The following is a 16,191-nucleotide window of genomic DNA, read 5'->3' on the forward strand; positions in this document are numbered from 1 at the left end:
TGATTATTTAAAGATTTTTGCCTAATGACCAAAATTTAAGGTAGCGTTGAAGATATAAGAAATCATAAAAAATTGCTTATTTAAATAACTTATTAAATAATTTTGCTTTTATTACGTTCAAACTTGCACTATTAATTTATTTTGTTGTTATTGGTTTAATTCGTTCAAAAGTCTCTACCGAACCTTCGTCAGATATATATAATCTACATTTGGATCGGTATTGCTTACATTTCGTTGAAATACATCGGAACATCGGCGTTAGATGATTGTTTGTTGTGGTCTGTTATATCATTAGGAATAAGTTATTCGAAAATGTCCCCTATGATCGATTCCGAATTTAGGGTTTTAATTTAAACATTCTAAATGAAATAATAATATAATCTAGAAAATGTTTTATAAATTCTAATGAATATTAAATTATGCAAATAAGTGCTTTCAGAGCACCGAGTTTAAGAAAAATATGATTTGCAAAAAAGAGTGCTATAACGCCAAAGAGTGCATTTTTATATTGACATTTTAAACAAGTTGATATTTTGAGTTTCTAATAACACTTGCCGCCCGCTTAATAAATAACGTTTTTGTGTATAAATAAAACTACAAACAAAACTACCTACGACAATTAGATAATATTCATCTAAAACATCCTATTAAAAGTAATTGGACATCAACTGTCAAAAACATTTGACATTTGACATAGGAGCCGCCGACCAATGTTTCATTCAAACCCAGTAAACCACAAACGTAACATAAAGTTAAAGTAAAGTAGCACAGAAGAAACGTTGTTATGTATTTTATGGTTACGTTAATAAAACGTAAATGTTACGTTTAATTGTAACCTTTAAACGTTAATGCATGGTTTTCTTCATAACGTAACCGTTCAGTTACAGTGTTTTGTAAGTTTAACATACAAAATGGACGGTGTGGTACAGCTGTTTCACAAAACTGTCAAAAAGATAGGTTACGTGTTCTACTCTTTTATGTATGCGAGACTCTATGCACGAAAATACAATTGAAAGTTATTCGTGACTCTATATATTTTACTTTTCTGTCTATGACTAATGGCTCTAATGGACGCTTCATATTGAAGATCTTTTGACAAGCAAATTATTTCATTCTTTTGAAGCATTTATTTAATCATTATTTATATGATTAATATTTTATATGATTAATGTAGAACGTATTAGTTATGCAGTGTGCAGTTAAAATGTTTAAAATGGAATCGATCAAGGTAAGTATAAATATAAAACATGTGTAAATTATTTTAATTTATATATTATTATAATAATGATTTTTTTTTTCAGTATATAGTTGGACCTTAATGGAAATTCTATTCGCGTATTTTGTTATTTGTAGTTGTTTTCATCAAATGTATGTTTATCAAATAATAATTAAATTCTACAAAAAAATCATAACCTCAATGATTATTGCAATGTTGAGTCAAAAGGTTAGTAAAAATGAGATATACAAATACAAATTTAATATTTGTAGCCCCTTCAGTAACAATAATATAGTTCGGCTAAACAGGAATAAAAACTAATACAATGGTTTTCAATTGAAGAAATATAATGACTCAGAACATAATAAAGATATTTGCTCAAATAAAGATTATGAATGCAAAGTAAGAATATAAAATAATAATCCACCATCATCACGAAAAAATGATTTGAAGAAGAATAAATTTTTTTACAGCAATAAATGATGACACTCGTGTCATGTGTCATGGAATTGGTATACCCCATTATGATAGTTAGAGATGATTAGATGATTTAGTATTAATTTTTTATGATTTAGTTTTAGCAAAAATATGATTTAAAAGTCGGTGGATGAAATTTGGCTGAACTGACAAGAAACAATTAAGACAATATTTGAGCAATACGTTCATAAAGGAATTAGCTGCACTTTGTTCTTAATAAATAATGAAAGTAAATAGAGGTAATTAGAAGTATTGTTACAATTTATAATAATAATCACAATATTTCCAAATCATAACCTTCTATTGTTTTTACTTCAGCAAAAATATATTTAAAAATTCAGAGACTAAAATCTTCTTTATTGTCTAAAGTGTAATTCGATGAAGAATTAATATGTTTTTGGTATTGTTGAAAGGACTGCCTAGCTGTCAATAACTTGAAAATAATGAATATTTTTAGAGGTAATGTTACAAAAAATTTAAATCAATATTATCAATAAACAATTTGTAGAAATTGTTTCTAACCTGTTTGGTTCTGTTTTAGATACATTTACAAACAGAAAGCAGTGAAATGGTTTCAATTTGATAAACAAAGGTTGCCAAGAATTTTACACAAGACTTATTTTCAATGGTTAAAATTTTATAATCAAAATAAAACATTTAATTCCATCCTGTTAAATAGAAATTTGTTAGAATTGTTATTTTTTGTTTTAGATTAATCAAATTTTTAAAATCCAAATTTATATTCTGTAGTTTTGTAATTTTAAGTATATGTTATGTAAATTTTGTAAATTCTTAATTATAATATGAAATAAAATTAATATAAAAAATGGTTTCTATATTTACAGGAAATTTTATTAAATTTTTAAGTTACATCAAAGACACCTACACGTTAATTTAGTAATTTAGAAACCTAACAAAAACGAAACCGTTACGTTTTCGCGCAATTTGGAAACGTTACATAAACGAAACCGTTATGTTTTCGCGTAACTAAACAGGCCGTTACGTTTTTGAGGCGGAAATAGATACGTCTGTGTGCCTCTTAGGTTACGTAACCGTTATGTTTTACGTATAATCTGTTACGTTCTATTAACGTTTTCATTACGTTTTGTGGTTTACTGGGAATTACGCTTCTACAAAAATTTTTAAATTAAAAATGTTAAGTTTCTACGATTAGCACGACTGGCCAGCAAGACTAAGACTGGCCAAATCCATACAACCATTTTAACGTTTTACCATACCTAACATTTTACCGAGCTCCATTTTTATATATTAGAAGAAGAAGATTAAGTCATCAGTTTTAGACATTGCTTCAATAAGACATTTTTTATGAATAGAAGGCCTGCTTCTTTGAATATTTATACCAGCTTCATAACTTTTAGTCGATAAATCATTTTCATTCAAATTTTCAATAATTTAAATTCCTTTTCGATTTTTGTACAAGAGCTATAACTTACCCTTAAGGCGGATCCACACCTAACGAACGAACATGAATGTACGTACCAGAACAAACGGCAACAGCATAGTGTGGACGCCACAACGAAAACGAACGAACATAAACAAACATGGCGAGCAATGTTCCGCAACTTGTCGGAACATCAAAGAGAATTGTTCGTTCATGTTTGAACTCGTATGTGCAGTGTGGACATAACGCACAAAACTGAAAAACTATAGTCCTAATCGAGATACATCAAATCGCTTTTAAATTTCTGAAATCAGTTCAGGCGTTTTTGAGAAAACGTCGATCAAAGGTCTAATTTTGACAAATGCCAAAAAAACGATACCAATTTTTGCAAACTTTGACGAATTTTTAAAGCTAAACGAGTTGTCGTAGGGCCGTAATATTTTAGTATGATCTAGAAGACTATGATATCTATCGTCAAAAAAATAAAAATAAAAATTGTCGAAAAAAAATTTTTTACACTTTATTACAAGAAAACGGCCCGGCCGATCTTTACCAAAAACTAATCAGCTCAATTCCCAACCAATATCTTTCGAACGGTTTTTGAATTTTCATAATCGGTTCAGAATTGCGGGCTAAAACGTGCACAAAAAATTTTTCTTTTTTTTGCTATTTAAAAGAAACGTCTCGGCCGATCGTCCCACAAAACTGACAAACGATAGTCCTCATCGAGATACATCGAATGGCTTTTAAATTTTTGAAATCGACCCAGCCGTTTTCGAGAAAACGTCGATTTACGGCAAAACATCTGTTCACATACACACACACACACACACATACTTTTTCCAAATTTGATCTCATACGATTCAGAATGGCTTAAAACGTCGAGAAAACATAAAATTAGCGAATCGGATTTTTTGATGAGAACATAAACTTCTCCTTCGGGATGTTAATAAAGTTAAAACCGACATACATTTTATCTTTGTTTAACAAATGGTATATGTGAGTTAATTAGAAATTATAAGAGTCACTTATATTTAATGGAATATTTTTATGCAGGAGATAGTCATGAGGTACGATAATTCAATTTGTCGCTAACTTACCATTAAATAAGATGATTCGGTTGATAATATAATTTTGGAACACACAGCTGTAAACATAGATAAAAGAAGAGTATAGAGGCTGTAAAAATGTCAATGCATATAATTACAAGTTCTTTGGAATAAAATATTTTGAAAATTGATTATAAAGCTCGCATTCACTTTTCTATCGAGAGATAAACGGTAATCTTTGAAAATCCTTAACAAAAGTATTTCCTTTTGTTCTTAGTTTTTCGGGTTGTGAGCACTGTGATTTAGTTCACGAGACCTTAATATAAATTTTAACTAAACGCTATTTAATTGTTTTATTGAAAGTAATGTTAATTTTGAGTGAGATTCAACAGTTTTTTTTTATATAACCAATTTAAAAACTCAAATCTGTGTGGGGCAAAATTGACCAACTGAACATTGACCATGGCTAAAGACTAAAAAAGACTTGGATTGAATTATACCATATTTTTATAGAAAGTGCATAAAACTTTCAGTTTGATTGTATTAACAAAATATGGATAAACGAATATTGTTATTATGAATTATATAATTCATTATTATACAAGTAGACTTTGGGGTTTATTGTGTTTATAACACCTCATTGTCTGTACCCTTATCTGTTTCCTTATCGATGTCTGTACCATTCAAAAAACACAACCTTACACTCCTAAATAAAGTATTCTTTTTTTATACTCTAGAAATTGTTCAGACATACCTTATACTTATTTTTAGAAAAACAACGTTTGCCGGGTCATAGCTGTAAATAAAAATGAAACACTGAAGATTGAACAAATCGCCATTTTCAAAAATAATAATGATATGAATAAGCACCCAGTAAACCACAAAACGTAACAAAGCCATGAACGTTACGTAACGCTGGCACGTCCGCACGAACCAGGTACGTAACCTGGGAGGCACACAGAAGCATCTATTTCGCGGGCAAGAACGTAACGGCTGTTTCGTTGCACACTAATACACCGCGGTTACATTTTTGCTACGTATCTAAATTGAATAAAAAAGCGTGTAGGTGTCTTTTATGTTACATACTTATTTAATTAAATTTCCTGCAAATATAGAATATTAATAATAATTTCGGATATTTAGTAATTTTATTAAATATTATCATTTACAATATACAAAATTTACATATTACATAGTTAACATTAGAAAACTAAAATTTGATAGTCCATAAAATGTTAGCCTATAAAAATAATTATTTATTTATTCATAATATGCATTATGTTTAACTCTCTTGGCAACTTCAGTTAAATCAGACTTGGCAAAGTTAAGTCTAGCGTTAAATATGTTCAACTCACTTGCATCTGTTAATGTATCTAAAATAGAACCAAACATCTTAGAAACATTGTACACAAATTTTGAATTGAAAACATTGTGAACAAATTAGTCATTTGTGAACATTACCTCTAAACATACTCATTATTTGAAGTTAATGACTATGTAGTTCCTACGATCATATGACAGATAACTATTCCATGAACACACACTCAATTTTCTTGCATTGATTTTATCCTATTAATTTTCAAGATCTGAATTACCTAAAAGTAAAACACTACAAATTAGTACCAAATCATATTAGTTAAAATTCTCTTCATGTAGAACCTTATATACCAATTCTGTAATGCAAGATCATCAGGCTCGAAATACTCAACAATTCATGTTCTCTTCAACACTTAATCCATATAATGTGTGATATCCGGTCCATTCTTTGTTTTCCTTCTTGAATGTTTTTAAGTCTTGCTTGTTTCTTTGGTGACAATTTATCTTCTTGATTAGAGCAAATTTCCCTAGTTTGAATTCCATTTTGACATAACCCATAGGGGTTATGAGCACTCTTTCTCTACAATTGAAAAGCAATTTATATCAGTTTTTGCTAAACTGAATAGTTCTGATACTAATGAAATTATAAAGAATATGTATGATACCATATATATTACACTTATCTACCTATAATATTCATATCATATCACTGAATTGAGGCTATGTGATTTTTGACTGGTCTGTCAGAAATTTCAATAATTATGTGATAAATCAATTATCACAATACATAAACAGAATTTGCATTGCACATGACCTATATACTGAAAATAACTAATTAGTCATTAATATAATAATTTGTAAATTAAAAAAAAAACAGTGCAATTATACTCACCTTTTCGTATTAAATATGTGAATTTCTTAAAAGTAAAACATTACAAATTAGTACTAAATCATATTAGTTAGAATTCTCTTTGTGTAAAACATTAATATACCTATTCTGTAATACAATATCATCACTTAAGAAATACTCCACAATTCATTTTCTTTTCAACACTTAATCTTAATATGTGTTATTTATCGATATGTGTTCTTATTTTTCTTCTCGCATGTTTTCAAGCCTTGCTTGTTTTTTTTTTGGTGACAAAGGATTAATAATTTCTAATATATTATCTAACTTTGTATTTATCTTCTCTATTGGAGAAAATTTCCCTAGTTTGAAATCCATTTTCGTAGGGGTTATCAGCACTGTAATTTTCTCTACAATTGAAAACCAACTTATATCAGTTTGTGCTTAGCTAAATAGTTCTGATACTAATGGAACTATAAAAAATGAATATGTATAAAACTATATAACTTACTTCTCTTTATTCATATATCACTGAATTGAGGTTATGTTTCTGACTGGTGTGTTAGAAATTTCAATTATTACATGACAAATCAATTATCACAATACATGAACAGACTTTGCATTGAAGGCGGCCTATATACTGCAAATGACTAAACATTATTAAAATAATTTATAAATTAAAATATATTTCAGTACAATTAGACTCACCTTGCCAGTTTCATATTAAATACTTTTCCAGCTGACTGTTTAACTAATTTCTACAACTGATTTCGCAATAAATATAAAAGCAATTAATAAGTAACGCTTCAATAAAAGGAAATATCTTGCATTTCAAGCATACACGATAAAATACTCAATTATGCGTCCACGATGCACTGACCGAGTTAACCTATATTTAATTTGACATTTCGATCATAAAACACTTCACGGCTATTGTCAAAAGCAAATGTATGTGGCAGTGCAACGTACCACGCCACGTACCGACACATACGAACAAAGCAGTATCATAAACGTTTAAACGCGTCGACGGTGGTTAAAGCTCACAACTATACGTAACAGCATCGGTTTTTTTACTTAACATCATTTTCGAAACGAAAGTTACGAAATGAGTTACGTGGATTTAACTTCTGTGGTTTACTGGGCACTAGTAATTTTAAAGAAACAACAACAAAATAATCAAGATCGATTTTCCGCCTCTAATGGGACAGAACTTAAAAATGTTCCAGAAGAATTCTAACCTCACATGTTATCAAACTTGATAAAAATGAAATTTTGTCTAAAATTAATGATTTGAGTGAAAGCATAAATAAAAATGAATTTATAAGACTTGTTACTAATAGTCATAGGTCCAAAAAGTCAACATATGAATAAAGTATAACAAGGTACAAATAAAATAAACTTAATATAAGTACCCAACTGTAATATTAACAAAAGAAACAAATATTTGTTTCTGAAACTATACAGGCGGGCAATGAAATTGAAACAGCAACTAAGAATAAATCAGAGACTAGATATATATATATATATATATATATATATATAAAATATACAAATACTTTTGTACAGATTTTGCAAGAACAAATCCGGGACTATTGTATAAATACCGGTATTATTGTATAAATGCAAATACCAGTACTATTATATAAATAAAAATACTGGTATTATTGTATAAATACTGGTAAAAATCAGAAAATGCAATCCAGTATTGTAAGCCCTAGTTGTCAGTAAAACAATGGATAAAAATATGGAATTAATATATTAAGTATAAGTATAATATATAAGGATTTTATAGCATAAACTTAATTCTAATTATTGTTATCACTTTTCATACATTATAATTCTTTCTTCAATATATATATACAAATACTTATATACAGATTTTGTGTGAACAAATCTCATTCTGCAGCATGCATTAACAATTCATGTTTCTCTAATGATTGCTTTGTTATGAATATTTTATTACATGCCTCACATTTAAGAGAGCATCCTCCATTGTGGTTCAATTTATGCCGATTTAATATGTATTTCGTTGCAAATGATTTATTGCATATCTCACACTTATTAGGCTGATCTTCGATATGAATCATTTCATGTTGTTTTAATATATATTTTGATTTAAATGTTTTACCACATGCCTCGCAATTATAAGGTCGCACATTGATATGGATCATTTCATGTTGTTTCAATAAATGTTTAGTTGAATAAGACCTGTTGCATATCTCACATTTATAAGGTCTTTCTCCCTTATGGATCATTGCATGCGCATTCAATGTGTATTTTGATGCAAATGTTTTATTGCATAACTCACACTTATAAGGTTCTCCCATATGGGTCATCTCATGTTGTTTTAATATATACTTCGTTTTAAATGTTTTATCACATATCACACACTTATGAGGGTGTTCTTCAATATGGACTATTTCATGTTGTTTCAACATATATTTCGTTTTGAATGTTTTATCACATGTCTCACACTTATGAGGGTGTTCTTCGATATGTACTAATTTATGTTGTTTCAACATATGCTTCGTTTTGAATGTTTTATCACATATCTCACACTTATAAGGTCGTTCTTCGACATGGACAATTTCATGTTGTTTTAATGATTGTGCAGTTTTGAAAGTTTTAATGCATAGCTCACAGTTATAAGGACGCTCCCTATTCATGTCAAGGTTTTCCTCCTAAAACTTGATGATTGCTATACCTATTGGTGGATGGTGCCGCAGATTTTAAAAATCGCGGCACACGTATTTCTTGTTCGTCCAGAATTAGTTTCTGCAGATATTTTCGAAGCTTGTTTGTTCTAGTAAACAAAATATTAATTCTTACTATATTCTAAGATATATTTATAATGGTTTTGCTCAGGTTTGTGTTTTTATAACTGTTACAAATATTTTATAACTGTATATAACCCAAAAATTAACAAAACACTTTGACATTTCAGTTTCCATAGATAAAGATTTAGGAATATATAGATTACCCTCTCGGACCATTTCTAGTTGCCGCGTATGGTCGATTGAATCTCGATTCAATTCTAGGGGCGCTTGCGTTCGCTTTAAAGATTTATGCATAGATAAAAGAAGAGTACAATCAACCCTCGGTTAACACGGCACTCTGGGTGCGCGGTTCCCATACTGCGCGGAGCTAATAACCCGACATCTCTCCGACTACACGGACTTCCTATTACACGGTTTTTGTTCAACAGCTCATAAGTTCCTTGTGCAACCTATGAGTTAGTGATGTGCCGACTCGAAAAATTCCCGATTCGAATGATTCGAATCAGAAAAAAACCTGATTCGAATAAACTCGAATCAAGTATATACAGTAAACCCTCGCTTTACGCGGCAAGTGCGTACCGTGCAGTATAGGAACCGTGCTATAAGAAACTCGTATTTAACATAAAATTTAGGCTATTCATAGTGCGCGACGCAGTAGTCAGCTCAAACGTGTTCTTAGGCGGCTATTATACAATCAGGCATGTCTAAAAGATAAAAGTCGATAACAAAATTTACATCAATACCCTTTTGCACAACGAACTTATGGGCTGTTCACCAAATACCGCGTAATAAGAAGTCCGTGTAGTCGGAGGGATGTCGGATTTTTAGCTCCGTGTAGTATAAGAACCGTGTACCCAGAGTGCCGTGTAAAGCAAGAGCCCATAGATAAGTAAACATAAATAGATCGCTATCTGATGCCATTTGACATTACCTTCATTTTAATATTTTTAGCGATCTAAAGGCGGCAGCACTTGTTCAGTATATAAATCAACCGCTGGTATTATTCCTAGATATGGTTCGCATACGTAATTCAAAATAAGAAAACCTAAATAATTTCTTATATTGGAAATAAGAAAAAAAATATACGAAGTACAAAATATATTTTCAAATATATCACAAACATTTTACATAACAATTAAAATTTTTATAAATGTAATAATCAATATATACACAATAATAAGTATTATAATTTCACAATTATAAGTAACTAAAAAAAGTATTCACAATGGTATGATAAATTTACAAGGAACGATCAATATGAATTACTTAATGATCAATAATATTTAACAACTAAACAGAGATTGCGTAGAAGCATTTACAATAAAATGTTAAACTTAAAAGGAACGATCAATATAAATTACTGAATGATCAGAATATATAACTACACAGAAATATTGTAAAAATTTTCATAAGTATAATTAATTTACACGAACTGAGTAATATTAATTACTTAATGACTAATAGCAATATATCAAAAAGAGAAAAGTATGTAGTATATAGAGTATATACTATAGATAATGGAATAATATAATTAGAAGAAATGATAAATAATGAACAAATTTAAAAAGTTAAATCCTACAGACATAAAATATATATATTGATATCAAAATTTATAGAAAACTAAATTCCAAGAATTAAAATTCATTTATGAGTAATTCTTCTTTAACATTGACTTTGCATTTGATAGTTATTTTGCTTTCCAATCAATCATTAATAAAGCTGCATTCTACAAAATCTTGAATTTCTTATGATTTGATTGTGTCAATAGAACAGTGCAGCAGTCCTTTCGGCTGGAATGTTGAGAATATTTCTGAGCATTTTATACTCTGTTGCAATTTATACCTTAAATTATAGCATTGTTTGTCTATCCTTCTTAACTCCCTCAACATATAATGGATGCGTCATACATTTTACATGCCATTTAGTCACTACATTCTGCTGCAATTTGTGAACATCTAATAAACATAACATGTTGTAATATAATATCAAGTCGTAATAGCAAATGGTATTAAAATATTCAGAATTATTATTACCCTTTCCACTGGAGTTGCAGAGTGTTCTCCTGGGCATATATCAGATTGTCTTTCTCTTCTTATATCACTGTGAACTACAGACATGAAAACTATTCTGTGAAATATAATTGGACATTTCTAATTTGTTCACTTTACAAAGCCGGAAAGAAGTGCATTTTTATATTATTTCTGAAGTTACCACAAGTTGGTGCGTTACATTTTTCCATATTAAATTTCACATAAATGCTTACTTTAATACAATTAATTACAGAAACAACATCGAACCACAAACTTTAATACAAAATGGCGATGGCGAGAAAATCTAAGCGAGTAATTTTGACGTTTTTTGAAACTAGTAGCGACATCTTTTTTTCGCTAAAAATAGTAGTCCTTTCCAAAACAGGGTAATATACATTTGTTCGGAGATAACTCCCCATGCGAGGGCCTACTGTATATGGACAAAAAAAATCATGGATGTATTAATTTAGTAAAAGTGATCTAAATTTATAATCAAAATTGTCAGTTTAACCAATATAACCGACAAAGTAGAAATTGTAGACATAAATTACTATCAAAAAGTATATTCTGAAAATTATTGAAAATGATATAATTTTGAGGACGGCTGAAACATATCTTCAAATTAATTTACAATAATAGATTATCAAACAATTGTGCATCACTAAAGCATATAAAATAATATTTGGAATAATGGGTCTATTGTTTATTTTACTATGTAATTAGTAAAGGATCGCATCTAAACTGAGAGCTGAAAGTTAATTTCATTAATGTGAATTTACCATTACTTACATAATCAGAAGTCAACATATTATTTACTGACTTTCTGGTGTTTAGTAATTGTTTCAAAAGAGAATTATATTGAAAGATTCCCGAAACACGTTTTATAATTTCGAGTGGTTTATTCTGATAACATTTAAAATCTAAAACACTTAATTATTATCAAAATTGGGTATTGATATTTCACGAACAAAATCGCTCTCAGCGTTTCGTAAAATAAATAAACACGCAAGAACGACGACGCCTGTTTCGAAGTCGCTTGATATCGCCCATACGGTTAACTCATATCGCGTGAATTCATATCGCTCGAACGGCTTGAAGTCGGAATGATTCGAATCGGAATTGAAGTCGGAATAACTCATAACGCCGCTTGATTCGGTTTGACTCATATTCACTCATTAGTTTTTGGCAAAGGCAGGCCCAGCCATTCCGAAGATACGGAGCTAAATATGTAAAAAATAGCAGTTTTTGAGAGAACTATGCGTCCGATTTGAATGATTCAAAGAATTCTCCGCTTGTCTTAGCAAAATAATTGATTTTGGAAAAAAAAATTTTGTCCGTTTTTTTTTTTTTTTTTTAATTTTTTGTATATCGAAAATAATTCAGATTTTATTTTTAATTCTGACTATAGTTAAACAAATAATTTCAACTTTCCAATTCAGTTTATGTAATTCTTATAAATTAGACAATGTTACAATCAGTGGCGGATCCAGGGGGGGGTCACGGGGGTCATGACCCCCCCCTGAGCCTGTTGTAGGACTTAGATAAAACACTAATTTAACAACAAAATTACTTCATAATGATTTCATTCACCAAACACATTATATAACTTAAATATTTAACTGATTGTAGACGAATGGCGGAGTCAAAATCCCTAAAATTTAAGGATTTTCCAATCGTATTGCGAATAGCTGTTTTATTACAGTTTAGGAAAAAAAATTCATTCAAAATTCAAAAAATTAAACTGACTGTGAGTGGCCCTTACGCATGAACTTTCTGTAATATTAACATCTGTAAATGTTAATCAATATATAAACTAGCTGTAAGTGTAATTCTGTCTTAAGGCAATTAGGGCATCGTGCCTTAAGGCAAATTGCTGGAACTTCCCGTACCAAAAATTATTATTTTTTTAAAAACAATTAACATTTTTGAAAAAATTTTACTTCGAAAAAAAATAGATTTTTGAGAAACTATAAAATTGACAAAATATTACTTTTTTTTAAAAAAAAAATTTTTTTTGAAAACAAAAAATTTTTTTTTAAAAAAAATGTTTTCTTTATTTTGACATATTTTGGAAATTTTGAACTTTTTTTCAAAGCAATCGCACTGCTTGAACTGCATAGAGACGAAATGTCAAAGCACGCAAGTGCCGCGCCGCCGTCTAACGCATAAGCATTGGTACGGAGCCCATAGGAATGTAAAAAAATGTATACTTATTGTTAAAATCTCTATCATTTTTAACCGCCCAATGGCATTTTTTTTTTACTTTTTTCATTAGATCTCCGAAACCGCTAGACCTGCCTTTATGAAAATTTGATCAATTCTATATCTTGTCAATACAAGTAAAATGTTTTTTGAATTATTCAAATCGGACGCTCCGTTCTCTTAAAAACGGAGGTACCGTTTTTGGCACTTTTTGCCCCGTATCTTCGGAATGGCTAGACCTGCCTTCGCCAAAAAGTAATCAGCACGTCTCCTTATCAATACGAATCGAATGTTTTTTGAATTATTCAAATCGGTTGATCCGTGTTCCCGAAATCGTCGACGAAAATTTGTATCCGCACATACATACACACACGTACATACATACACACACACACACACATACATCCATTTTTTCTAAGGTATGCCAAAATGTTCAGAAACCTCTGAAACGTGAAGATATATGAAAATTTTCATTTTCGATTTTTTTGCGATTACTATAACTTGCCCTACGGGAAGTTAACTAGTGGTGTTTGGCATCGTGCCTTAAGGCAAATTGCTGGAACTTCCCGTACCGTAACGAAATGTTCGAGGAATATTAAATGTTTTCAAATAGATTATTATAAATATTTTAACAGGGTCTAATATTTATAAGAACTATATAAACTGAATTGCAAAGTTAAAACTATTTATTTATAGTATATAAGTTTTAAACTTCAGTCAGAATTAAAATTAAAATCTAAATTATTTTCTATATACAAAAAAAATTTTAAACAATTTTTTTTTGAAAAGCAATTATTTTGTCAAAACAAGCAGAAAGTTTTTTGAATCATTCAAACCGGTCGCTCAGTTCTCTCTAAAACTGCCATTTTTTGCATATTTGGCTCAGTATCTTCGAAATTGCCGGACCTGCCTTTGCCAAAAACTAATCACCTCATCTCACAATCATTACAAACTCAATGTTATTTAGATTTGTGTTTTCTGCACTCTTTACTCCGTATCTCCGTAACTGCTGGACCTGTCTTTGCCAAAAACTAATCAGCACATCTCCCTAACAATAAGAATCGAATGTTTTTTGAACCATTCAAATCGGTTAAACCATACCCCCGAAAACGTGGACGAAAGAATGCGGACATACAAAACACACTCACACATCCATTTTTTCTGAAGTATGGCAAAGTGTTCAGAAACCTTCAAAACGTTAGATTTTCGGCCTATTACTATAACTACCCTATGGGAAGTTAATAATGACTGATTTAGAGAAGTATTCCTAATCGCTGTAAACAATTTTGAAGTGAGAAACTATTGCAAATTGTTTTTATTTTCAAATATAGTAATTATTTTTTTTGAAAAATGGTTTGAATATTACACATTGATGGAAAACAAACACATACAAAATACGAAGCCGAATACAAACACACGGTGAATTTTTTAAAAACGCGGCCAAATAATCCAAACTTTAATTATCATAAGTAAACCACTTGTCGCAGGCCTTAATATAGTTTAGTACGTTCATTTAGAGCAGAAACTCTATCGCCATGCAAAGTTTTGCTTAAATCGCCAAAAAATAGCAATCTATTATGAAAAAGAAACAACTTGACCGATCTTCGCCAGAAACCATTTATTTCCAAATGATATCAATCGAATAGTTTAAGCAAAAACGATTAAAAATTTTTGACAAAAACATGGACGATAATTTCTGCACTTTTCTGTCAATAGTAAAGAAACGGATCGACCAATCGTCTCAAAAAACTAATCAACGCAAGCGCTTATTCAGTTCCATTTTATAGTTTTTAAATTTTAACATCGGTTCAGACGAGAAAACGTCGAGGAAAGATCAAATTTTGACACACGTCAAAGACGCAGATTATTTTTATAAAAATACACATATATAGGGTTAGGCGGGTCTAATTTAACTTTGAGCAATTATATTGTGAAAACTAAACGAAAAACATAACAACCAATCAGACATATCAAACAAAAAATCGTCTGACTATGTTTTAGTACAACTTACAGCTAATTCATCACATAAATGTGTTTTTTTGCTGTTTTTAAAAAAATTGTCACTTGGTCTTTTTTTACCCCATAGGCGGGGTAAAATCGGCGAGAGGACAAACAATCCAATTTACTATTTTTAATTTTAAAGGGATTTAACGAAATAATAGCTACATTATTCAACCAATGAAAAATATGAATTTTATAGATACATTTTTTACAGAGATAACTCTGTATATAACCTTGATTCGATATTTTGTCCAAAATATTCTCCAGCAGAGTTGGAATAAAGATTTATTTAATTTATCTCTTGTAAAAATGCTTTTTTAACGTCGTAAGAATCAGGGTGATGGCTGGTTGTACATTTTTCCCTCTACTTTCAAATATTGTTGTTAAGAAATTCTTAACTTTACTTGTTTTTGAGATATCGGTAGTGGACCTTTTTACCCGCGAATCTTTACGCCCCGCTCTTTCTAATATATATATATATATATATATATATATATTAAATTTGTTACATACTCATTGAGGACTTTAAAAACTTTTCAATTATGACCCCCCCCTGACGCCGAAGCTGGATCCGCCACTGATAGTTACAGATAATTTTAACAATTTTAATAAAAAACTACAGTTTACCGTAGAATTAGAGACAATGAATTCGATTAGCTTACTAGACATCAGACTAATACGCACAAATGACCACCGACTAATTACTAACTGGTACCAGAAACCAACTAGCTCTCTTAAAATAAAAATAGCCACAATAATAAATTTAACAGACCACGCCATATTACTATCTGACAAAAACTTCTGGGACACGAACATTGACCTGGTAATTAACATACTGAAAAACAACTCATATCCTGCAAACATAATCAACTC

General features: G+C 30.0%; 1 protein-coding gene and 2 long non-coding RNA genes across 3 annotated transcripts; 1 reads left to right on the top strand and 2 right to left on the bottom strand.

The window, feature by feature from the left end:
- Positions 1–1,404: 1,404 nt before the first annotated feature.
- Positions 1,405–2,309, top strand: LOC113363963. Its single transcript, XR_003365995.1, has 4 exons — positions 1,405–1,728; positions 1,792–1,932; positions 2,012–2,152; positions 2,235–2,309. It is a non-coding gene; the product is annotated as an uncharacterized LOC113363963 (long non-coding RNA).
- A 3,312-nt stretch (positions 2,310–5,621) lies between these two features.
- On the bottom strand, positions 5,622–6,172 carry LOC113363897. The gene is made up of 3 exons (XR_003365982.1): positions 6,149–6,172; positions 5,813–6,041; positions 5,622–5,739 (listed from the first exon to the last, which is right to left on the bottom strand). It is a non-coding gene; the product is annotated as an uncharacterized LOC113363897 (long non-coding RNA).
- Positions 6,173–8,195: 2,023 nt separating this feature from the next.
- On the bottom strand, positions 8,196–9,018 carry LOC113363639 (zinc finger protein 92-like). The gene has a single exon (XM_026606126.1). It carries the CDS (start codon positions 8,972–8,974, stop codon positions 8,204–8,206), a length of 771 nt encoding a protein of 256 aa, XP_026461911.1. The 5' UTR covers positions 8,975–9,018; the 3' UTR covers positions 8,196–8,203.
- Positions 9,019–16,191: the final 7,173 nt, after the last annotated feature.

Source organism: Ctenocephalides felis, unplaced genomic scaffold (genome assembly GCF_003426905.1).
Source record: "Ctenocephalides felis isolate EL2017-DRISC unplaced genomic scaffold, ASM342690v1 CF-g0.4_SCAFFOLD_00845, whole genome shotgun sequence".
Classification (NCBI taxonomy): domain Eukaryota; kingdom Metazoa; phylum Arthropoda; class Insecta; order Siphonaptera; family Pulicidae; genus Ctenocephalides; species Ctenocephalides felis.